At 42.0% G+C, this 24,256-nt stretch overlaps 1 protein-coding gene across 9 annotated transcripts in view; it reads left to right on the top strand.

Annotated features, from left to right (window-relative positions):
• Positions 1-24,256, top strand: part of CAST (calpastatin) — a 75,861-nt gene that overhangs the window by 37,367 nt on the left and 14,238 nt on the right. For 7 of the 9 annotated variants that reach the window (XR_014270171.1, XM_082497118.1, XM_082497122.1 and 4 more), the window contains exons 4-19: positions 6,951-7,010; positions 12,051-12,095; positions 12,429-12,485; positions 12,675-12,791; positions 14,369-14,455; positions 14,927-15,028; positions 15,803-15,883; positions 15,979-16,032; positions 16,621-16,716; positions 16,846-16,941; positions 17,514-17,612; positions 18,778-18,861; positions 19,834-19,881; positions 22,378-22,482; positions 22,780-22,881; positions 23,588-23,689. Coding sequence is in view for 8 of the 9 variants with exons in the window: in XM_082497118.1 (XP_082353244.1) it covers positions 6,951-7,010; positions 12,051-12,095; positions 12,429-12,485; positions 12,675-12,791; positions 14,369-14,455; positions 14,927-15,028; positions 15,803-15,883; positions 15,979-16,032; positions 16,621-16,716; positions 16,846-16,941; positions 17,514-17,612; positions 18,778-18,861; positions 19,834-19,881; positions 22,378-22,482; positions 22,780-22,881; positions 23,588-23,689 (1,335 nt within the window). In the remaining variant the exon portion in view is untranslated. Of the gene's footprint in view, positions 1-6,950; positions 7,011-7,663; positions 7,684-12,050; positions 12,096-12,428; positions 12,486-12,674; positions 12,792-14,368; positions 14,456-14,926; positions 15,029-15,802; positions 15,884-15,978; positions 16,033-16,620; positions 16,717-16,845; positions 16,942-17,513; positions 17,613-18,777; positions 18,862-19,833; positions 19,882-22,377; positions 22,483-22,779; positions 22,882-23,587; positions 23,690-24,256 lie in introns of those variants that run through there. The other 2 variants (XM_082497124.1, XM_082497123.1) reach the window with 2 other exon arrangements.

Here is a 24,256-nt window from a genome sequence, read left to right as displayed (position 1 = left end):
ACAAATACTTATTCTGTGTGATAAGAAGATTGCAGAAGAATAAAATTTGAGGGTTGATCTTTTCCACATTAGTAACCAGGATCATTTTTTGAATTGGGTTTTGCAGAGAGGCAGTGTCCTGGTTTACCAGTGGTCTTTGGGTTCTGATTTATTACCGTCAACTTTCTGATCTGGAAAAGAAGCATCAACACAATGCTACTATTTGTTATTAGTTTTACTGTTGTTTAGGAGGAGAGTGTGTGTGGAGTTAGAAGGTTGTCAGATGGCAAATCCACTTCTGGAGCGCTCCTAAGACCACACTTTGGGCAGGAATGTCCTGGTGATGCTCTCCTGATGGCTGTTGCATGTGTAGTCTTCCACCCGCTCATCTTCTCGCCCACCATCCCATCCCCAGGCACCCTCTGTACCATGAGTCTCAATGCAGTTTCTTTTTAACGCCCAGCAAACTTACCTGTGGAGGTTTGTCTGTGCTCTGCAGACGATATACTTTAGCTCTGCTTCAGTTTATTCTTCACGTTGGCTCTGAACTGTGGGTGCATATTGGAACAGACCGAACCTATTTCTAAATTTCTTAGCTCTAAGGGGGACTCAATTTATCTCTAAAATGATTTTTCTTGTTACCTTTGTCAAGCTGTGGAAATTTAAACTAGAATAATAGTAATAGTTGTAACATATTTTTAGGCTATGTACACACCAGCCGAGTTGATGAACGTTGAAAGCACAGGAGGCGTCCCTAGAGATGGGGTGGGGATTTTTTTATTTCGGGGTTTTGTTTTTTAAGATGGGTATTTGAAACCATGTATATTAAAGAACTGAACCACAAAAGCATGAATTCAACAAGCTACCTATCCAAATGAATCTTAATACTTACATATTAAATCCTGTTTGGTTTGCTTTGCTTTATGGCAACCAGTGCAAAGTTGGGGGGCTCTGCTGAGTTAGGGCTGTAAGGAGCTCAGTGCCATCGCAGTAACAACACTAGCAAAGGATTTTACATTGAATTAGAATTTAGCTACATAAAAAGTAGCTGTCCCCCAAGGATTTTTTTTCCCAACCCCTCAGTTACTGGCATGGGCAGTAAGCTTTGTTTATAACATGCAATGTTTGTGAATTTCAACCACGATAATAGGCTTTAGAAATGAAAGGGGCACACCAGTAGTCACGTGTGGCAAAGGCAGTCATTATAACTTGCAATGTGCATTGTTTAGGAAAGAAATCATGCTGATTACTTCTATAAAGAAACTCACGATAACAGGACAACATAGCGGCATGTACAGTAGGAATGTTCTATGTAGATATACCAGTGTCTGAATAATGTACAGGTACTAAGTGGAAGCCTATATCCTGCTGTTCCATTTCATTAAGTTTTTAATATTAAATCTCCATAAAAATAACCGAGAGCCTGAAATCTGGGAAAAAATATTGTTCCCTTGGTTGTGTGGATTTTTTTTTATCTTTCTCTTAAAAAGATGTTGTTTTTCTTAACAACTTAATAGAAGAACTGTTTTTTCGAACAGTAATTACAAAGTAATGGGATATTTCCAGAATTACTCGGGAAGGAAAATGGCACAGAAGCACTCAAAGTTTTAATTTTAGCTCAGCTATTATAGATAATAATTAATAATAAAATTATATAAAGAGGCAGTTTCCGTGGTACATTTTTTTCCAGTTTTAAATCACTGCATATCTTGGCTGCTATGTAGCTTTAAATATGTATGTTTATATATTTTTATATATATATTTTTGGATATACACACATGGATATTGACTCAGATTGTGTCTCACAACTCCACTTGACTTAATGGAAGATTAATGGAGTCGTGTTTAGGCCACAGATCGCAATACTGACTCTTCGTCATGAACATCTTTGGAAGACCGTGCATTGCTGTGCTCGCGGTGTGACGGCGCACACTGTGAGGTGCTGGGGTGGTCTCTGTGTGCCCTCCTTGGCTTACCGTCCGCCTGCCAACAGCCTCTGCGTGTCCCGGGAGCCACGGGTTGCGTAGTCCTTACCACACGCCATCAAAGCAAGTGAGAGGTTTAACTTGCAACATCTCAAGTGGGATTTTACACTGAAGTGAAATAACCCATTATTTTTCACAGTAGTTCTCTAAAGAGCATTTGTTGCCCACATCTTACAAACACTGTTAATTAAAGCCTAGTAACAGAACCATTCATGTAAAGAAGCCACCATCTGTAGTCAGGTAGATTAGGTTTTGCCTTGCGTTACACAGCTGTGTTGAAGTAAACCTGTGAGTTAGTAATACTGAAAGAACAGAATTTCTGTTCACTTTAAACCTGAGCAGCGGTCCCAACTCGTTCATGTGTACGGTGTGTAAGTCCACAAGAGCACTCGGGTGGCTCTTCAGTCCTCTGTCCTACATCAGCACAGCTCGATCACTCAGAAAATATTAAGGTAAGCGGGCCCAAAGGCTGCTGGGGCTGGAAGTGCCTGGTTCATCCAGGCAGCTCTTCTTCCAGCAAGGAGGATCTTTGACTTGAGAGATTCTTTGCTATGGAATAAGTTAGTTTCTTCTACTCCCGTTTTCTTGGCTCGCTGACAAGGGGACAAAACACCAGGTGCTGTCTGGCTTTTCCTGCCCCTAAGTCCCTCATACCCAGTTTTTCTTCCCTCCCCACTGCGCCCTCCCCCAAGCTGTCCTCAGATCTTTCTTTATTCGTCTGTACTGCAGTGTGATGGCCAGTGCTGTCCTAGCACTTGACCTAGAGAGGCTCAAGCCAAAAAGATGAAAAGTTATTCCCGTATTTTACATTTATATCTATGTTCTTATGGTAACAGATTTTTATCTTTAATTCCTCTTTTCTTGATCATTTTTGGCAAGAGTATCTCAGCCTGTGGCATTGTAACCTCACATATTTTTCTCCATGTTGCTGCCTGCCAAAGCTGTTGGGTTCTTGTTGCATCTGGTCTCCTTCAACCTACCACCAGCCTGTTGGAGATCCCTTCAGGAACTCCCTGAAATGTTGAGGCTGGAAGCTGGCTGAAAGCAAGCTTGTAACCCAGTGTTAAATGCTATCTTCCCCATTTCATCCAAGAAAATGTCACCTCAAGTACTGTGGGAAGTTGCAGTGACAGCATGTCCTCCTCTGGGGGTTCATTCGTTCTTATCCACCAGGATTATTTCCATGGCTCAGTGTATTGAGTGTTGCGTTATCGTTACGTGCTTTTTTCTTCACCAGTCTGTTGATCCTTGTTTATTCTCTTGTTCTCCTCTAAGTGTTTCTGTATTGGTTGCTTGGTAGATGTTTCCAGCATCTCTTCTGGTTTTGAAGGTGCTCCGTTCCAAGTCTGATGAATCTTCTCCATGAATTTCCAAAATTTACAGTTTTAGTTCACGATAACTCTTCCTACATTGCATGTGGGGTAGTTTCAGTGATCTCCAGCTTTCCGTAACTGAGAGCTCTCATGGATTTCATCACCTGCTGTTGTACTTCTCCAAACATGCATTTGCATCCAGTGCCCTGAATAGTTAAAATTATTTTCTTTTCATGTTTGTCACCTTTACTTTCTTTTTCTTCTGTTGCATTTTCCCTTTTACTTCCATGTTTCTGGACTACACACAATGAAACTAGGTAACCAATTTTTGGTAGGCTTTTTTGTTTTATTTTGTTTTACTAACCCAGTTTTTGGCTTTTATGACTGTTCTGTTTCAACAATAGCATGAAATTTTTCCCGGGAGTTTGACAAATGAGTTTCTAAGGGTATTTGTTCCTTTTCTGAACAAGTTAGGTCCTAGGTTTCTTCATCAGCTCTTCCTGGAAAGCTATCCTCTAACTCCCGGCCAAGGGCCTCTGAGGTCCGTTGGTCAGTTCCGATGCCCATCTGTCTGTCCGTGCCCGTCCTGCCTGCTGGGCGGGCGGGTGAGAACTCGGGCCGTCACGCTGCAGCCGTCACGCTGCCTGTCCCCAGCAGCTCTGCTGGCGGGCTGGTGTAATTGTCAGGTACCAGTCTTCACTTAACCAGTGTCAACCTGTAACCTCTTTGCTGTCTTTTGAGCCCCTTCTGTGGGGGTCGTGGTGGTTGCATGCTGCTGGTGGGTTCCTCTGCATGGAGCATCTCCACGTGCTCCCGGCGGTGACCTCCCTGCGGTCCTGGGTGCTTTGCGGTAGAGTTTGCCTCCTCTCCCAGCTCGCAGAGGTGCTTTCTGAAGAGCCGTGCAGCAGCCGTCCCCCAGGCTGGGACCCCCGGCTGCCCCTCGCTCTCAGGGGGCCTTCCTCACGGGTTGGGTCGGGATCGGGGTGGCACGGCATCCTCCAGCACCCGCAGCTCTGCCCGGGCAGGACCCACGGGCGCAGCCACAGGAGGACAGCCGTCAGCGCCCACGATGCTCGTTTTTCCATCCGCTGTCAGCTCTGCCCTGCGAGGCGTCCCTAACGACACAACAAAAACTTGGCGCTCTCTGCGGGGGAGCCTGCCTGGCTTTCTCTGCCGAGCCCCAACCTCCAGGGCAAGTCGGGCTCTCCCCGTGCCCGCCGTCCCTGCTGCGGGGGGTGCGTGGCCCAGGCTGCGGCGGGGCCCCACCAGCCCCGGGCGCGAGCAGGGTGTGCCGGCCCAGGCCGCAGCCGCCGCGGGAGCGGTGCGTCAGGCCCTTATTATGCCGGTTGCTAGGCAGCGTTTTAATATTTACCTCCACGCCTGACATGCATCCATGTGTTGCTTCACCCCTTCCGCGGTCCGACTGCCGGGCTGCAGCAAGTGCCGCCGGTTAGCAGCCGGGCACGGCTGGCGGCGGCGCTCGGCCCTCGGAAGAGGAAGGGCGGAACGACCCACAGTAAGCGGGAGCCCCCCAGAGCCAGGGCTTTGTTGCCCGGCTGCGCAGTGGCCAGTGAACCGGGGTTGGACCCTGGCGGCTTCGTGCGCTGTCAGTCTGCACGGCTCAGCGTGGTTTCAGACCCTGAAGGCGCTGAAGGGCTGTGAGGGGCAAGGACCCCCTTCCTCCTTGTTAGTGGCTCTTTTCAGGGAGACAGTGGAAGGTTGGAGGCCCTGAATCGTGGCATATTCAGGCAAAAGTACTGCAAGCGAAGCGAGGCACATGATGCCGACCAGTGAGCCAGACACTCGCTGCGGTGGTCTGCGGGAGGGTGCCCTCTGCTCTCCACCATCCCTCCGCTTCCCCCCTCCATCCACCAGCACAGGATTTTGTTTCTCCAAATCAGCCCTGAGTGTTTCTGAGGCGGATGGCTCAGCATTCTCCGTGGCTGCTGATTAGCAGTCATGCATTAAACTGTTTTTTATCCCCAAACTACTCTTCTTCTTCCAGGAGCATTTAAACTCCTCATCTCTCAGTTGCTGCTAGTCGCTGCCGTCCAGCGGGGCAGGGTAGAAAGAAGCAGCGGTTGATTTCTTTGGGAGATTTTCACTAATCTCTGCAAGTTGTAGTGGTGCTGCTGTGCTGTAACTTGGGAAATAATTTTTGGTGTATTGTAAGAAAAAGGAGTTGTAGGAGTTTTCAGAGGAGAGGAAGAGAGAAGGGCTCAGATAAATGTGTGTTTATTAAATGGACAGGGACCAGGGTGACTCATACGAAGGTGTAGAACAGATACCTGCTTGTTAGCCATGTAGAAGGAATTCAGATTGATTTCATGGAAAAGGAAGAAAAGGAACGGAAAAACTATTAAAGGGCAAATTAAGATAAATTTGGTGTTGCTCACAGATTGCCTGATGGTGGTAGTAGAAATATGTGAAAAGGTTGTTTAAAAAATTTCGTTCCCTGCCCTGGTGTAGGAGGCTCTATACATTCCTGTGTACATCTCTGCCCGTACAAAAGTTCCCATCTATTATGTAGTCAGTCTATAGGTATGTACATATAGGGAAGCAGATATTTGCTTACATTTCTGTCATGTGACATTTGCAGATTCTCTCTAGTGTATGTTTAGAGTAGTCAAACCTCTTACAAAGGTGTGTGAGATACCAGATGCACTGGTGGGGAGAGCACACTGTCATCGCCATAGTGTACCTTTTAAATTCAGTACTTTTGTCTTATTGTTGAGAAATACGTACTATGAAAAGTTCCGGAAACGAGAAAATTTTCCATGTGGAAGTAAGAAGTCACCCGAGGTATGCAGTAGTAATATGGCTTCTGAGTTCGTTCAGACAAGGCATGTTCTCATACAGCAAGTGGCACGGAAAACATGAAGAAAAAAATCTAGAAAAATCAATAACTTGTGCTGTTCGTTTAAATGTAAGCTATGGATATGTTGCTGTGATCAAGATGGCAAATACAGCTTTAAGCAGAGGAACGTGAATCAGGAGTAGAGAGGTAATATTACGTCTCTATAAAATATTGATGAGACAATTAGAATATTCATTTCTGGGCTTTGAAGTTTGATACCGTCACAGCAGAATTAAAACGTGCTGTTCTCAGATTAATGTCACCGAAGCTAGGAAAACAGGCTGTGTCATTTGCAGCTTTTCCAAAAGGGTTGCATGATATGTGGAAACACTTCTGTGTGTGTTACATGCAGATTAATTATTCCTTTTATCTCAACATATTTGAGTTTTCTAATTTACTCTTAAGTATTTTGTGTGAAAAAACAGTAAATCCAAACATATAATTTTTGTTTTAAAAAATGAAAAAAAAAAAAGAAATGTGGAGGAATACTGCACAATAAGTATATATGCTTCAGTATCAGAGCAGGATTTGAGTTTGTTTTGCTACTCGATATGAAACTCGCTTTCAGTACATGTCAGAGGGAAAAAAAAAATGTTGTGAGAAGATCTGTGGGCATCATGGTGTCGAAATCTATATACATGTATTGTAGAAATACAGGCAAGACAGAAGATTGAAGATGATAACTCTAAATTTCAATAATAATTTATTCTTAATTTTTAGCTGGATGTTTAATGGATTCATGTTGCTTATGCTTGCTTAATAGTAGTATGAGTAACAAAGGTGAAATTAATTAATTTCCCTTTTTTTTTCTCTCAGAAGCAGTCCCCCTCTGCTGATGCATCAAAAACACAAATTATGAAAGCATCTGAGGCAAAGGTACGAATTCTTGAGAAACTCATGCTTGTAGTTAAGCACAAACATATGAAGCAATGAAATTTCTTTCTTAATACTGATACTGAGTAACTTTACTTTGCATATTTCTTCTCTACAACTTAGTTTCCTCTTAAAAAAAAAATCTAAAAAATGCTGTACAAAGTCCTCAGAGGATTTTATGACAGCAATACTAATTTTAACTTGAGCTCAGTCACAGTTTGTGACATGTATGTAGCTCCCCCCAGTGTAATTACAGGGTTATTTACGTAGTGATAATTTTTCACATATTCAAAGAATTCGGGGCAAGTTTCAGCTTTTAGTGTACTAAAATTGCATCGTCTCCTTAATCTCATACACTTGTCCATCTGACAGCTTCCTTGCCTTTGTCCTTTATGCTTGTTCTGTCTTGCCTTATGACTAGAACTTCTTTAGTGTCAAAGCCGTGTCATCGATCGTGTACTTTACTTGTTAGAAGAGAGTCATAATCCTCACATACGCCTCAGTTGTCTAACAGAATTTACGTGTGTTATTCAAACAAATGATTAATGATTCTCCCCTCCTTCATTTTCCATAATCGTAGCAGTGAAACCAGCAAGAACACTGAATACCACACTAGACCAGCAGGGACTTGTGCAGTGGTAAAACTCAGGTCTGCTTGTGCCTCGTGTAAACACAGGTGAGGGAACGGTTGGAGTCAGGGTGGTGAGGTCAGGAGAGGCTTCTGGAGGTCATCTGGTCCAGCCCTGCCATCCAGGCAGAGCTCCCTCTGGGTAAATCGGACTGCTCAGGACTTTGCCGGAAAAAGCTTTGCGTGTCTGCGAGCGTGCAGGTTACACAGCGTCTCTGGGGAGCCGGTTCTGGTGTTTCATCACCTTCATGATGGTGCTTTTCTTTCCTTTTATCAAACGGGAAGTTCCTTTGCTGCAGCTTGTATCTGTTGCCTGTTGTCATTTTACCCTGTGTCTGTGAGAAGAGTCGTGGTCCATCTCCTCTGCATTTGAAGTTAACCATTACGTTCCCCTTAACCTTTTAAAGCCCTTTTCCTCCACGCACGCACGTAATACACTGGTAGCTCACCGCTGGACAACAGTTAAACCGTTTCCATTTGTGCATGATCATCATCGCTCGTGCATGACGGTATCTGCAAGTCTCCAGTTTCATCTTCCAGTTACGTTTGTGAGCAAATTCATTTCTGTTGTGTTTGTTACTGGTGCTGTTCCCCATATGGCTGAACCCACCCAGCGATCTAAAAATAGTTACAGTCTTTCCCTGCTTGAGATTTGAAATAACTCTGGAAGAATGGTAAATTTCTAATCAGATCTTTAAAACTGGTGTTGCAAGATGAGACAGAAATAGAGTAGCAGAGGCATGCTGCAGCGCTGTGAGACTGCTAAACAGCCGTCCCTTCGAGCCAGTGTCCCGCGTGCGTGTGGACACGTGTGGTGGCTTAACCCCCGCCGGACTGAGCACCGCGCAGCTCGCTGCCCCCCTCTCCGTGGGGTGGGGGAAGACTCAGAAGAGTGAAAGTGAGAAAACTCCTGGGTTGAGATAACAGCAGGTTAATAATTGAATGGAAATAAAATAATAATACTAATTTAAAAAATAACCAAAAGGAAAATAACAAAAAGAGAAATAAAACCCAAGGAAGACAAGTGATGCAAATAAAAAAAACAATTGCTCCCCACCAACTGACCAATGCCCAGCCTGTTCCCGAGCCGTGGCAGCCACCCCCCGGCCAAATCCCCCCAGTTTGTATGCTGAGCATGATGTCATATGGTATGGAATACGGCTTTGGCCGGTCTGGGTGGCTGTCCTGGCTGTGCCCCCCCCCGGCTTCTTGCGCAGCTCCAGCAGCCTGCGTGCTGGCAGGGCACCAGAAGCTGGAAAGAACTTGGCAACAACTAAAACATCAATGTGTTATTGATATTACTCTCCTAAATCCAAGACACAGCACCATACTGGCTGCTAAGAAGAAAGCTAACTCTGTCCCAGCTGAAACCAGGGCAATGTGTAAGACAATTAATGTTTTCTTTTCATGTCAGTTGCATTACTAATGCCTTCCTCCTGCTGGACGAAGCAAAATCATCTGCATTTTGACAGTAGACTCCTTTGAGAAGAAATAAGGTTGCTGAGTCACTTCTGTTTCTAGTCCTAAATTTCTTGCAAATTAACAACTCTTTCCTAATTGCTATCACCACGCCTCCTTTGTCTTTCTTAGAGTCTCTTCAGTGTGCAACTACTCTTAAACGTGCTCTGAACCCCTCTTTAGCTTTCAGTGCTGTGTCTGTGAATCCTTTGACTCCAGTTCACCCTCAGCCCTACGCCCCTCTGAGAAAGCCGTGAGTTACCGCAGCCGAGGAAGGAATGTGGAACTTCTTGCCGCGCAGGCGAGTCCCGGGTGAGGTGGAAGGGTTGGAGCGCCAGGGTGAAGAGCAGGCGCCCGTGGCTGCTGCTGCAGGGATGGAGGAGGCAAAGTGCTGCCGCTGCCACCACAAGAACGCGTCCTGTTCCGCTTTCGTCCTCTTGCACGCGTTTGTGCAACTGCCCTGTAAACTGGGGGATGAGTTACAGAGTGTTCTTTTGCTTTCCTGGGCTGTTTTTCGGTTTCCCGAGTCAGTGTGAAATGTGGCCGCTCGGGCAGCGGCACAGTGCAGGTGGAAGCAGGCAGCAGATGAGGGGGGGGTGGCACATCTTTTTCTCTGTAGGAGTTCAGAGTACGCTGTAAACATGGTTTGGCTTCAGGCTGTGACTGCTCACAACGGGCTGGTTAAAGCATGACTGAATAGCTGCCTTTGAAAGCACGGTCTCCTGCTGAAATGGTTGGTTTCACTTGCCTGGTGATAATGTTTTTTTAAATTGGATTTGAACTTTGTTATTGCTAAAAGTGTTTCTAAATAGATGTGTCTGCCTGTGTGTGTGGGCGTGTATGTGTTCACGATCATGTGTTTTAATGTGGCCTTACCATCTTCATGCGTGTTTAAGCCTTGAATGAAAGCATTGCCTATAATGCCCATACATTCTTCAGCATTGTCATCGACAAATTTATAGTATGAGCAATTCTGCACATTTTAAAAGATATACAAGAATAATGAGTAATGCATACCCTACACAAAAAAGAAGTTATTTAGTAAAAGAGTATTTACAATATTAAAAAAAAAAAACCCACAAACAAACAAACAAAAAAACGAAACAGAAGGCATGCAGTTGCTAATAACTGGTTTGGCAGGCTGAGAATTTGAATTTATGTTTTGTACAGCTGTTGTTGGGTGTTGACAGAAATGCAAGTGAATATATTTTATTGCCCTGCAAAAAAGGCGTGTTTACTCTTCTTCTGAAAAGCACTTAAGGAAAACCAGAATTTGTACTCTTAACAGCGGGGCACTTAAAGTCCTCATTAGGCAGCAGCCCCACAGCAGGAGGGGTGGGACTCTGTGTTCCTCGAACCTCACGCTTGTGCTCCCGTTGCATTTCTTTGCAGCCTTGCTGCCAAAGGACATCGCATGTCTGACTGAGTCTTTGCTTTAGATGTTGCATATATATGTCCAACTTTATTTAGTGCACAGGTACACAAATGGTTGTGTGTGCCTTTGAGTTTACCGTATGGTAGCTGTGTAATGAGGATGTACAAGCGGGAGCTTAAAAAGTTTGACTGAACCTGAAAAGTACTGTGTTTTAATCCGGTTAGACGTCAAGAGAAAGTCCAAAGGGGGAATCTGAGAGGCTAAGTGATTATTTTTATTTTTCTTTTATTTTAAATTTTGTCCCCACTTTGGAGTTTAGGACATTTTTGACATTGTTCTCTGTCAATATTTTACGTTTTGTGACTTATTGCTTGTGGTGTTTTGTTCTTTACTGTGGTCTACAGCTTTGAGACCTTTGCCAAGCTTATGCCCAGGCATCTATGTATTTATGCATCGTCAGGATTTCCCAACCAAGTGTCTGTGGTTCAGTGTGTGGGTGTGAATAGTTGCATAACGAATGGTAAAAAAAAAAAATTAGCAAATTTCTCTGTGTGGTCAGCTAGCAAAGAGAAGCTGGAAATATCTAAATGGTGATTAGTGGTCGGCAGCTGAAATGAAAACATTACAAAACAATAAAAAAATTTAAACTACCGCCTAGTAGAATTTTTTAGGGGGTTTTCACTGACTTTTAATGGGCTACTCAGGAAAAGCACCTGTTATTTGTCTCTTAGTAACGTTAAATATGCTTGGTGTATCAGCTGGATGGAGGCCATAAGGAGGGCTTCTGTCTGCGGCCCCTTATTTCCCAGGCAGAGTTCAGCACTCCTCTGCTGCAGGTGGACAGTGTGACACAATGCCGGTGGCGTAGGGATGGCAGCCCCGGGGGGAAAGGCAGGGGCTTCAGGGTCTGCGTCTCCAACCCAGTGCAGACCAGACTGCCCTCCCCGGCGGGGTCCACGTGCCCCCCTGGCCAGGCAGCAGCCAGAGCTTCTGAGGGTCACCCAGTAACAGCCTTTGCTTCGGCGTCTCCAGTGGCCACACCGGCTATTTCTGTGTTAATTGTAGCACAGCTGAAGTAGCAGGAGCAAGAAAAAATAGTAAGAAAACTATTGTGATGAGGCTGGCATTTTCATTTTTCTTTCTTCTTATCAGACACAACTATTCTTTAATTTTCCAGTATTTGTTCTTACATGTTTCCACTGGTAGTAATTTATTGCTTACTGTACTTTGGCTTGAGGTGAGTCACAGGAATCAATTTTGTGGCACGGCTGCAGAAAATTTTCTGGTATAAATCAAACCATTCATTATATTTGTCTAATATCCTCTTTGCCTCTCTTTTCAGTCCTTCATATGAGGAGTGTGTGCGCGTGCGCGTGCGCGCACACGTTAGAGTGCTCTTCAGTCGCTGGAACAGAGATCCGTTCCATGTTGTTGTAAACTGCAACACGAATGCACAGTATATTAGTTACATAGCATGTGTGCTCATGAGTGTAAACCTTTCTGATTGTCTTCTTTAAATAAGCTGACCCCTTAGAAATAACCAAGCGTATTAATCTCTGAATGTATGTTCCTTATATTTCAGTCTGCGCCAAAAGCAGAACCTGGAAAAACCACACAGTCAACCAAGGTAAATGCATATCTTTCGCCTTTGGCAAGGTGTTGTACTTTGGTCTGTGACTAACTTTGAAAAAAGAGGATAAAGTCTTTGCTACTACTGTGCCACATGAAACTGCCATGTGGTTAGTGACATACCTGTGTGCAAAAGAGCTAGGAGCCGGCCGGTGTGGAAATGCAGTGTTTTGGGGGAACAGTCAGGATGCTTTATTGCTTCACAACAGCTTAAGTGTTCTGGTAACCACGTTCAAATCCATCTTGTGCTCATTTGAACTAGTGTAGATCATGTTCCATAGCACTGAATGGTGGTAAGTGTAAATGATCTCAATTTTTTATTTTATGACAGCCCACAGACCCTCAAAATAAACAGCCGTCTGAAGAGAAGCAAAAGGAACCCAGTGGTGTAAGTTGTACAATTTCTCTCTCTCTTCCCCTCTCTCTCTCCCCCTTCGTCCCGCCGAGCTTCCTGTGGTATTTCTCTTCTTTCTTTTGTTTAAAAACAAAACAAAACGAAACAAAACCAAAAACAAAGCAAACAAAACCAGACCATAAGTATTTCCTTATTGAATTATAATAGTTTATCTCTGCGCAGGCAAAAAGCCAAACCTCACCTTCTATGACAACAACTTCTAAACCAAATGATACAGGAAGAGTAACTACAACTCCAACTGACCAGCCTCAACCAGCAACCTCCATAGGGACAGCAAAGGTATAGTAGAAGTAGCAATCCAGTTTTTATTGTTTATGTTGTTGTAGGGGTTAGAAATTCACATCAAGATCGATTCTTATACTGAATATTGTAAGGCAAGACTAGGCTTCCAAAAATCACAGTGTGGAAAAGCTAAAAAGCTGTCTTGTGTCTAAAGGTTTGTATGACAAGTCCTTGTCCTGGGACTTAGAAACTTCACTCTTTACCCACTAATTAACTTAAGCAACACCCGGAATATGCCACTCCAGCTAACCTGTGACAGCATTAATGGGTAAGCATCAGCTGCAGATAGAGCGGTGTAGCCAGATGGTGTTGGTAGTTTGTGCTGCTCCTTTGGTGATCCTCATGTGCATCCACCTTTTGTTGTCCTCTTTGTACATCAGTTTTTGTTGTCCAGTACACTCTCGCTGTTAGCTAAGCAGGCGACATTAAGATTGTCACAATTGTAGGTCTGTTCCCATGTGTCACGTGTGTGTGGCTCCCATCATTCCTGTACGCCTTTTGCACATTCCTTGCAGCTACGTGGGTGTAACTGGTTCTTTGTCAGTCTCTTCCCTTGCCCCTTCACTACTGAGGGCGAACAGAAGGGACTGTCTGGTCAGTCAAGCAAATGCTTTGTTCGTATGAGCAGTGCCACCATGGAGCTCCTTCACCTGTGGACTTTCAGGCATGTTTGTAGTAGCAGTGTTGGCTCCAAATGCAGCAGGTCAGCAGGGTATCCATTTTCAGTAAGGCAGCCCGTATGCCCTGACTGCAAGAATCTGAAAAAAAACTAGGAAGAGAAAGGTTGGGGAAAAAGTTGGGGAGGGGTCATTTCAAGGGATCAAGTGTAGAAAAAGCTGGAGCAAAAGCATGTAGTAGAGTCAGGATCATATTTTCGGTATACATGTGTCTGGGTGACTACGCCAGAGTAACATGAAGGACTCCTGCAGCTCTACTACAACCCACTTTTTTTGCAGGAAATGAGAATGTCAGTAATGCAGAAGTCTGCATTTTGTGTTGGTGTTGCTCCTGCACTAACCCCCTGAAGCAGTTTTCACACTGCCTATTTGAGCAGTGTTTGCTGCTGGTGCTAATGATGTGTTGAGAACTATCGGGTGCAAGCGAAAGCTTTCGAAAGAGACTTGGAAGGGGCCTCGTAGTCTTTAGGCACTGCAGATTTCTTTTACTGGCAAAGTAAAAGAAAGAGGTGAAGTACTTAAAATTGCATGCTTGGCTTCTCGCAGCAGAGTCACACTGTAGGTGTCTGTGTAGTATCGCAGGTAGATGGTAGCTCGCTCTGCCCAAGCACCTGGATGCTGTGCAGGTGTGTAAGCCAGTTACTGAGTCCAAAAAAAGTACGCGCAGCCTCGGAGTTGGATGTTTCGGGCTGGGCTTAGTACCCTGCAAGCTGTAGCTACTCAACTTCCAGACCACTCGGCCAGTAGGTAGAACCAGCATATCTTTTTCATGCAAGAGGGACAATAGGTATGCATGCCTGAGCAGAACATCTCTGTTTTACTTTGTTCTGTCTCCAGAATTTTTAACATAGGGCCATATAATAAAGCCATCTCTTAATTTTTCTCTTATTTCTTTAGCCTAAGTCTGAGAAGATGTCCGTGGCAGCTGGTGCAGGTGCAGTCGGTGCAAGTGCGGTTACTGCACCTGATAAGTCAAGTGCTGAGGTTGGTAGACATAGTCGCAGACAAATTCGTCCCTTGTAAAAATGTCTCAGAGAGTGTTTCTCTTTCTGAAACACTTCTGTTTCAGAAAAAATAAATTGGTAATTGCTGAAGTATTGCTATGTAGTAATGTATGATGGTGAAAGACTATCTGATAGAATAGGTAACAAACTAGTAGCGTGTCAGTTGTGTTTTGTCGAATAGGACTTATTTAGAATCACTTTTACCACAACTAGCATAAAATTGCTCTATCTTCAGCTATGTTTGTATTGTATGCATGTATATCGGCTGGTATATAAATACAAATGATCTTGTTACTGATTTTGGGGAACAGGTTTGAGAACAGTTCTCACTGTAAAATTTGGCAAGTGCAGGACCTACTGAAAGAAAGCTTTTGGTTTGGTTTCCAGGAGTTTTCTTTTTTTCTCCTTTGTACAGCATGGTAACTTCTATAATGGTCTGCTTATTTTTTAGCCTGGTATGGATGAGTCGGCGCTAGATAGCCTAATAGATACCCTAGGGGGACCTGAAGAAGATGTGCCTACTAGTCCTGTTTACACTGGTCCAGAAGTTATGGTATTTTACATTTTTTATTTTTATTTGTGAGAAGATTCATGTCTAAAATAACTTTGTAGTTGCTTAGTACTGCATTGATCCAGTAATTGTCACTTCGATATGCTAAGAGGTAAAATAGAGTTTGCACAGTTGCATTTTAGAGTTGCTTTCAGTAATACAGAAATGATACAGTTATGTATGTATTGCAGTAGAAGACAGTAAATTGTCAACAAAGGATGTTTGTTGCTTTTTGAACTGATTTCCAAGCATGGTCTCCAGTGGATTTACAAAAGGCAGTGATGGAGGTATAAGGGAGCGTAAACAACTTGGGAGATTGCACTTCTATCTGAGAAGGAGTAAAACATTGAGAATTTGGGGAAGAATGCGTACTTTTCTGAGTTAGAATGGGAGATTAACATAAGAAGGATTAAGATGACAAGCTCAATGGCTCAATGTAGTACTCAACTGTGATAAAAATTTTGGAATTAATAGACACTTAAAATTCAGTCTAGGTACAGCAATGCATTCTGTGGTCTGAGACACTGAAATTGCTTATGTTAATGCAGAAGGAATCTGGCAGTGGAGATGCAGTTTTGCAGATGACATGCACTGCTGAAGCTACCCGAGGTGCATGTCCACGACACGAGCTTCTGAAAGACACTATATAGTTGAGGTCTAGGACTGGCCCTCTGACCTGTCCAACCCTCACATTTTCTTTCCACACATTTCACTGTAGGTGAATTTATTTCAATAAATAATAGTACAAAAACATTACTGTATGCATTCTTTTCATAGGAAGATATATCTTCAAGATACTTGGAAGAAATGGGCAAACGAGAAGGTAGTCTCCCTCCAGAGTACGTTAAATTATTGAAGGTTAGTGAGTTAAAAAAAGATGTTCTTCATGCATGTTTTCTTTCATATTCTGTGGTTTTGCTTCCCATTTACTACAAAATTAATTCTTTTTTTAGAGCAAAGGGGATGGCAAAGATGGAGTCCCACCAAAAGCAGATGAACGAGATGAAGTAAGACTTTTTTTTTTTTTATATTGGAGGGTGAAAATAACCCAATTGTCATTGGACTCCTAGGAAAATCTAAATGTTGCCTGTCTTCCAGAAATCCCAGGAAGTGGGAGCGGGTTGTGGGGTGCCAGACAACATAGATACTGATAAAACGAGACAGAACTTGGCACAGATGTTTTTAATAACAAAGTAGGAATTTTCAGGACACTGACTGAAGCTGAAACAAGTCAAATAAATGCTCACAGAGATACTGGGCGTAATAACAAAGGGAGGAAACAGTGGCTGCGCATGCAGGGTCTCTTTGTAATACAAGATCTTTAGCAAAGATTACTTGAATTTCTATACTTAGCAAGAGAATTCTTTAAGCCAGCTCAGTTTTACTGTTTATAAGTTTAACATATAAAAATAAAAGCGCATCTGAAAAATGAATCAACCAGTGAGGGGAAGGATCTTTCCTTCTTTGATACCACCATGTGCTTATGAGGTCATTGGGTGAGTAAGCATGGAGCACACTCAGATTTTAAACCCAGTTTGACAGCATTGATACTTGAACTTTAATAATCATAACCTAGTTTGCAATTCCTTGCTCAGAAACCAATGACGGATGATGAGCTCGCAGAGGCCCTGTCATCTGACTTTACCTGTAGTACTGCTTCGGCCGAAGAAAAGAAGACAAGTCTGACAGAGGTATTGCATGCCTTTATTGCAGTGCAATATTGCCATTATTATATTAATGTTTCACTTTAAAATCATCTTGACAATTTCCCCCTTCTTTTTATTTTTGCAAATTTTCCTGTAATTTCATCTCTGTCATAGAAACCGAGTAAGGAAGGAGAAATTGTGCGAGCAGAAGCGTCAAGTTCAGTCAAGTCCTCAGTTCCTCCTGAGGAGAAGAAACCAAAATCAAAAGAGGTATACATAGTCATTTTTTGACTAGTTAACTTCTAATTAAAATTCACATATTGTGTGAGCCTGATCTTGCAAAGATGCTCATCATCCTAATATTCAGTTGTAAATCCTGTTTATCATAGAAAGTGTAGGAATAATATGAATTGCCACTGCTCAGATTCTGCTGTACCTTAGAGATCTGGCCTTAATGGGTCAGATGATTTTCCTTTTGGATTCTCCTACAGAATAACTGTTTTTCCTGACTAGAGGCAATAGAATAGAAAATGTATGTGTTTTCTTAGCTATGTGAGGTGTATTTAGAACTTGGATATGATGTAGTCTTCTCATGTTTTACAAACCTTTCCTTTTTCTTCTGTAGAGAAAAAGTGTGACCCTACACCTTCTGGGTGTGCCATGTCAAAGCATATGGCAATTCTGTTACAGGATACTGTGCTTTTTTTTTTTCTTGCTTTCTTTTGTTTTTTAATTTTCCTCTCCCCTTTAGAGGAGATATGTCTTGATTAGGCCGTGCTAACGTTACCACATAATTTGCCATGTCCTGCAATGTGATGTAAAGTCTGTTTTCTTAAATACAGGAAATTAAAGATGAGGCAATGGAAGCTCTTCTTGATACTCTTGGTGGACCCGGACCTGAGCCTGAAGAAGATCCTACCCCGGTTGTAGAGGTGTCAGAGGTATAATCTTACTCCTTTTTACAGCAGCTTTCAGATTGTCCTGTGGAATCCCAAGTTCTCTTTGTTAGACACTGTACAACTGTGTAAAATAATAACAACGTGACTTTCATATCAAAGGCCTAAGGAATGTCTGATTCTTACATGATTAAGAAAAGTAAGAAATGAAGAAATCCTGAATAGATACAGGTAGAATAGAATATAGTAAGACGGTCCGCAAAATGATGAGCGTTTCCTTTGGCCATACAAGCATGCGTACATACACCTTTCCTTGTATTAGCTATAGTTGCTCTGGTTATTGCTCCAAGCACTGGGTACAATTTATAGCAAGCTTTTGTTTTGCATGTGTTTGCTGTTTGACTTTTAATTAACTTTTTAGGGTTTTGGTGCATGTACTCCTCTTTCCATCGAACCCTATTATCTTTCTAATTTGGGTCTTGCCTATTGCTGTGGCTTTTAAGTCTTTTGTTTTCCTCCAACAGTTAGATTTTAACAGTAGCCCTGTGTTTGCCTGTTAAAGTCTTGACTTTTTAGTTTAGTTTTGCAAATTCTGCCGATAACCCTAATATCAGTTATTTTCCCCTGTCTTCACTTACAGCTCAGAGCAAACAAATGACAGGGAAATAGCAGAAAATCATTTGTTGCCGACAGAAGATGTTGGAGCTAAATTTTGACAAAAAAGAGCAAGTTGTATTGCAGATTCACTCAGTCTGGACCTTCAGATAACTTAGTGGATACATTGCTTCATGAAGGAGGTCCAGAGAATTAAAAGCTGTGTTTTAGTAGCAGTGATGAAAAAAGATACAGAATACAGCTTGTATAGTCAGAGTGATGAAATCCAAGGAAACATGAGGATTTTGTACACCCCTAAAATTCTAAAAGTACCTGCCACAAAGCGACGACTCTGAATAGTGTCTGACGTTTTTTAGTACTTAAAATAACATAGCCATATTCACATAGGATATTGATTCTTAAGCCATGACAATTTTGTCACAGAAATTTGATTGGAATAAATTGAGGAATTTTAATATCTTGATATATGGAATAATTTTATCTAATGCTAGTACTTCTTCAAATAGTAGGCTGAAGAATCTTGGTAGTGAAGTTGAGCGTACTTTGAATTTTAATTTCCCTAAGTGATTTTTTTTTGTTGTTCTTTCTTTTTAAGGTAAAAGCTAAAGAGAAAAAAGAAAAAAAGGCTGGAGAACGTGATGATACGATACCTCCAGAATACAGGTTAACACCAGAGTTGGTGAGTTTTTCGTATGTCTCTTGCTCTGTAAGTAGGGCACTGCCTCTGATGCTTTCTTTCATCACAGACAGGGAAAGAATGTGGGGAAAACAAGCAGTAGTAGTGTTCAGTCAATGGCTTTTTCCTGTCGGTGATTTCTGTATCTCTAGTTTCCTTCCCTTCCTTTGCTGGCATGACAGGGTTTTTCAGGCATTCTGACCAAAGATCCAATCTTCCCCAGTCATACATTCCTTCTCCAAGAGTGGTGTTACTTGTTTCTGATATTAAAACCTCAGTGTTGAAAAATCCATCACCAAAGGTGAAGGGTATCCTTGTGGGTATCCTTCTGTAATGTAACCTCGAAAACACTGTTTTAAAATTGTATGAAAATTAAGCCATTTTTTTCAGTTTGCCACTTCAAGTGATGGAGATTTGTTCAAGGTTAAGCAAAACAGCAATAGAACTGAGATGTGTTTTCCATAAAGTTCAGAATTTAAAGTTTTTGCAATGATTATTAGTATAACTTACGTTAACAAGGTTGCTACATAAACTGGCTTTGCTGGAACTGAATGTTAACATTCTGTTTTGAAAGGAGCAGTTTTATCCTTCTTTGTAGCGATTTCAAGACTGCCTGACAACAGACCTGGGATTTAACCCCGTATTTATTCAAGTGCAAAAGTTCGTCTTTTGCACTTAAAGCTTGTTTTACTACTGGCTGAATTCCTGCTGTTTTACTGTGGAGTTAATTCCTGCTGTATATTGTGCACTTTTCAGTCTCATGGCCCATTTGTATTCTGCTGACAACACATTTGCTTTTTTTATCCTCTTACCTGGCCATGTAAGAATTTCCTCTGTTAAGGGGAATTCCTGTTGCTGTGTCACTGATTTCATCTTGTGTTTGTCATTTATTTTATATTATTTTGCTGATGATTATGGAGTATGGCACTTCTTATAACAATGGAAAAACGCCAATAATACTTCCTTTACTTTTAGGATAAAGATGGAAAACTAATACTGCCAAAGCCTGAAGAAAAACCTAAGGTTAGAAAACTGACAATATTGTAGGAGTGTGAATAGATACACTGTTTTCTCCCCCTCTGTCATCACTTCTCTCTGTGCCATTATGTAAGTCTCTTGGTCTGCTTGTGTGTTTACTTCCTTGCACAAAACCTGCTGAAGTGTCGAGTGAATGTTGGTTTTATTGAAATTGACTGGCTGTGAATGTAGAGCTCATAGTAAGAAAAAGGTTTAGAGATTATGAAGGTAGGAGAGAGTTACAGAAATAACTGCTGACACACAGAACAGCTGTATGGGGAGTTAGCGTAAGGTATTCTGTAGGAGTCTGTTGGAGCTGTTGAAGGGCGAGGCAGGAAAATCTTTTGTTTTCTTGAGGGTTTCCTCTCATTAGTCATAAAATATAAAGGAACACAACTGCAAAGAAGGAAAAAGCTGCTGTGGACATTTTCCTAATCACAAAGAACCACTTGGACTTCACAAAAGCTATCCATCATGGCCTAGAAAGTGCAAAACAGAATGAAAAGTTTGAAAGAGAAAGTTACAAATGTTACAGAAAGTTACAAACACACAGGAAGAAAGGAAAAATCAGGAAAAGCAAAGGAACTGTACACAGAAGAAACTGAGGGCTTCACTTTGGAAGTACTGTGAGTTGAGGAGCGCTGCCAAAACTGGAAAAGTACAGGAAACCTCCATTCTTCTGAAACAAGTGTGAAAGTCGGGACCAATCTGAGCAAGAATGACACTGTGCCTTTTTAGCAGAAATGTGAAGTCATTCGTATTATTCAAGCTTGAAATATGGGGGAACACAAAGTCAGTGATGAAAGACTTTACATCTCTCAAACTTTGCACATCAGGTCTTAGACATGCAATCGTCTTGAGTGGGTGATGCGTGAGAGCTGCACAGAAGGAACACGGGCCAAGATGTCATAAGGAGAAAGAGAGCGGCTATGCCCTGAGGGAACTGGGCACTGATGTTAGGAGACAAGCCTTCCTGCTTCACAGGGAGCACAAACGAGGTGGCACACATAAAAAAGAAAAGCTCCAGAAGAGGAAAGTGGCATGAGTTAAGGGAGGTTGGTTCACAGTTTGACTAAAGTCCAGTACAAAACCAAAGCAGAAGATGAGCTCAGAATCACGAGGTCTTATGCAAAAAGTGGTTAGTAGAAGTATTCCTACGCTCCTCCACTCCATTAATCAGAGACAAAAATATAATTGAATGGTTGTTCTGTAAGTGAATCACACGGGTATCAAAGTCATATGTTACAGTATTTTTCTCAGCACTACTTCACTCTCTATAATTTGAAGAAGGTGATTTTTAGCAAGATGGGTTCGCCAGTATTCCTGTGGCATTTTCTGTAATTTAGATCTGTGAAACCAAAACCAGAAAAACAAAAAAGTTATGTCAATAGCTCAAAAACCTTCAGTCACTTACAGTTCTTCCTCGATTCCTGGTGAATGCAAAGTTCTTCTTCCTTCATGAGTTCAGCTAGGGCTTCTGTTACTTTGGGCCTCCGTTCTGCATGCCCTTAGGCACATGCAGTGGCATTACTTTTGTGAAAAAAGTTGTTATTGCCTGAATGCTTTTTTGATTTAGCGGCTGAAAGAGGAATTCAGTCGTTATGAGAAGTGAGGCCTTATGTGATGAAACATTTTATAAAGACTTAGGGGCACTGATCTACAAAAGAAAGAAAGTGGGAGGGAAAATAGGAGACTCTTCTTCAGAAATGTCATTTTACATATTATGAATTTGACCAAATGAGCCCTAACCAATTAAGTTCCATGTAGCAAGTGAGTGGCTGTCGCTCCTAGCAAAGATTTAAACATTTAGGTATAAACAGTAGTTTGAAGGATCCAGGAGCATTAGTAATAGATCACAGAAATATGCAGATCACATAGTACTAGATCACATAGTATCAACACAGTGTAACAGATCACACAATAGAGAACTAAAACTGCGGTTTATTCACTTTTCCCTAAAATATGAGCAGTGAAAACCACTGGCTGTCAGCAGTCAGTGCACAAGCTAAGAGAACTTCCAGGTGACACTGCCGCTGAGGTTGCTCTCCTCTTGCTGGAAAAAAAAAAGAAAAAAAATTAAAACAGGAGAAATTATTCTGGTGGTGCTGCTTTATACTACCTATATGTAATTTATACTTAAAGTATTGTAACAACATGATGCTGTTATATTAAATACTATCTAGTAAATATTAGCATTCTTATTTTTCTAATTAAAAGGTTGCGTTTTCCTTTTCTGTAACCCTGTACACAGTATTGAACATTACATTCTCTACATTAGATTGACTTTTGATAACAAAACAGCTGACTCATGCAGAAAAGTGATTTTCTTAATTTTAGGTACTGCAAAATTCATGCTGTTCTGTTGCATGTGAATGTGAAAGGTTATTTCAGTGTAGGCTACAAAAGTTTTTCTGCTTTCTGAGTAGTTGAAATATACTTCTTGAAAAAAATAAATAAAAACCAGGCAATGAGTCACCTATAGCACTTATGTCTTTTTTGCAGCCTTTGAGTGAATCTGATCTCGTTGATGAATTTTCAAAAGACTTTGCCTGCCCTGCACAGCCTGCAGCACAATCCAAACCATTGAAGCCCAGCAGCACATCCAAAGTATGTCTTTCCAGTTCTCTGAAGATACTGACACTGATACGTTTGCTAAGACAGGATAATGCTACTGTTCTTTCAAGAAAAATGTTTTCTTCTGTTTCTGTTCCCTCCCTCCCCCCATTGCCTTCCATGGAACATGCAGTATTGGCACTGAGTCCTTAACTGCGGGGCTTCTACCTTTACATTTAGACTTCTCTTTCCTGTTCTGTACTGTATGTAAAAAAAAAAAAGTCCACTTAACAGGTGCATTTGGGTTTCTGAGCATATTCAGTAAAATGCAGTGTAATCGTTCTGTTTCAGAAGCCTTCAGCTCCTGTGTCTGCAAAAACTACTATGGATGAAGCAGTCCCACGCGCAACAGCTTGCACTGTGCAGTCTTCGGCTCCATCAGCTGTGTCTTCGGTGAGTATTCTTAGCTGGAGCTAAAGGAAAACTCAGTGCTTCATGTATGCAATGCTATAGCATATTGTCAAGACACATGGTTCGGTATTACATATTCTTCCTCCGTAGAGGTAAGCCACAAAGGCTGAGTGCTTTCCAAAAAAAAAAATCAAGTAAATCAAGTGAAGTAGAAACTGAACAGGGAGGGTCAGTGACCTTCTTAATAGAGGAAGTCAAACTGACAGTTCTTGCGGTCTGCTCTAGCTCCTAATGCTCTAAAAGGGATGCTGTTTGTGAACTTAGCAGATACTGCAGGAAAAGACAAATTGTACCAAAAGTCATAATTGTCCTACTGAATACTTCGAAAGATTACAAAAATGGCCGACATTCTTGCATCTCGTCTTGGCATATATACACTTCTATTAAAAAAAAAAAACAAAACAAACAACCCCCCTGTGGAACATTTTAGCTGTGATTAAGTCTTTGGAAAGGAGAAGCCTCTTTTACAGAGCAGCCTCTGTCAGAGTTTCCTTGTGCCTTGAACTTAGCAGATCCCAAGTGTGCTAAAACAGTTAGGGAGAGCAGCATCACAGTTTTTTTAGTTTACTTCTCAAACTTAACCCTAAAGTAATGTGTGGCTGGTGGTGGTAGTATATGAACAGGTTTCTTCAGCTGCAGCTGAACTCCAAACTAATAACTGTATTTTACTGTATCAATACCCTTACAGGCTGGTCATGTGGCAGATGAAGCACTGGAAGCCTTGTCCAGTAGCCTAGGAAAGAGGGAGCCTGACCCAGATGAAAAGAAACCTGCTGTGGACAAAGTTAAGGTAGAGAAACAACCAGACCTCAAAAAATAGACTGTTCATGTGATTATCTTCAGCGTTACTGTATTTCCTTAGGCTAGAAACAATTTAGAGATAAGATTTTCAATTTTTTAAAAAACAAAATTCACTAGTGAAACCAGTCATGTTCTACACAAAGTACTAGTAGGATTTCAACACAGTAAGTACATTTTCTTAATCATTGTGCCTATTACAGTACAGTAGTTCCCTCAGCTTCTGAAAACTGCATTTGCTTAGTGTCACTGCTGAACCCGAGCTGAATTAACATGCACATCAGAGGTAGCGTACAGTATGATCCTTTTTCAAAAAGAACCAAATCTATGATGAGTTGTCTGAATGAATGATACATAAAACTTTGGGATTTGCCACTGATCTTGTTATTTAACAGGGAGCCTTAAGTAAGTCACTGAAATTTGTGTATTCTGTCTAAGGGAATGCTGTTCGTAGTCACACCCTGAATGCCCTCATTTGCCACCCCAAACCGTGGGCCAGGTGGTATTGACTGGTGCCAAAAATAGAGAGGACAGCTCTTTTGTTTGATACGAGTTCCAG

Source organism: Vanellus vanellus (genome assembly GCF_965231255.1).
Source record: "Vanellus vanellus genome assembly, chromosome: Z".
NCBI classification, from domain to species: domain Eukaryota; kingdom Metazoa; phylum Chordata; class Aves; order Charadriiformes; family Charadriidae; genus Vanellus; species Vanellus vanellus.
Note: the sequence above shows the minus strand (reverse complement) of the source record. Positions and strands in the feature narration are given on the sequence as shown.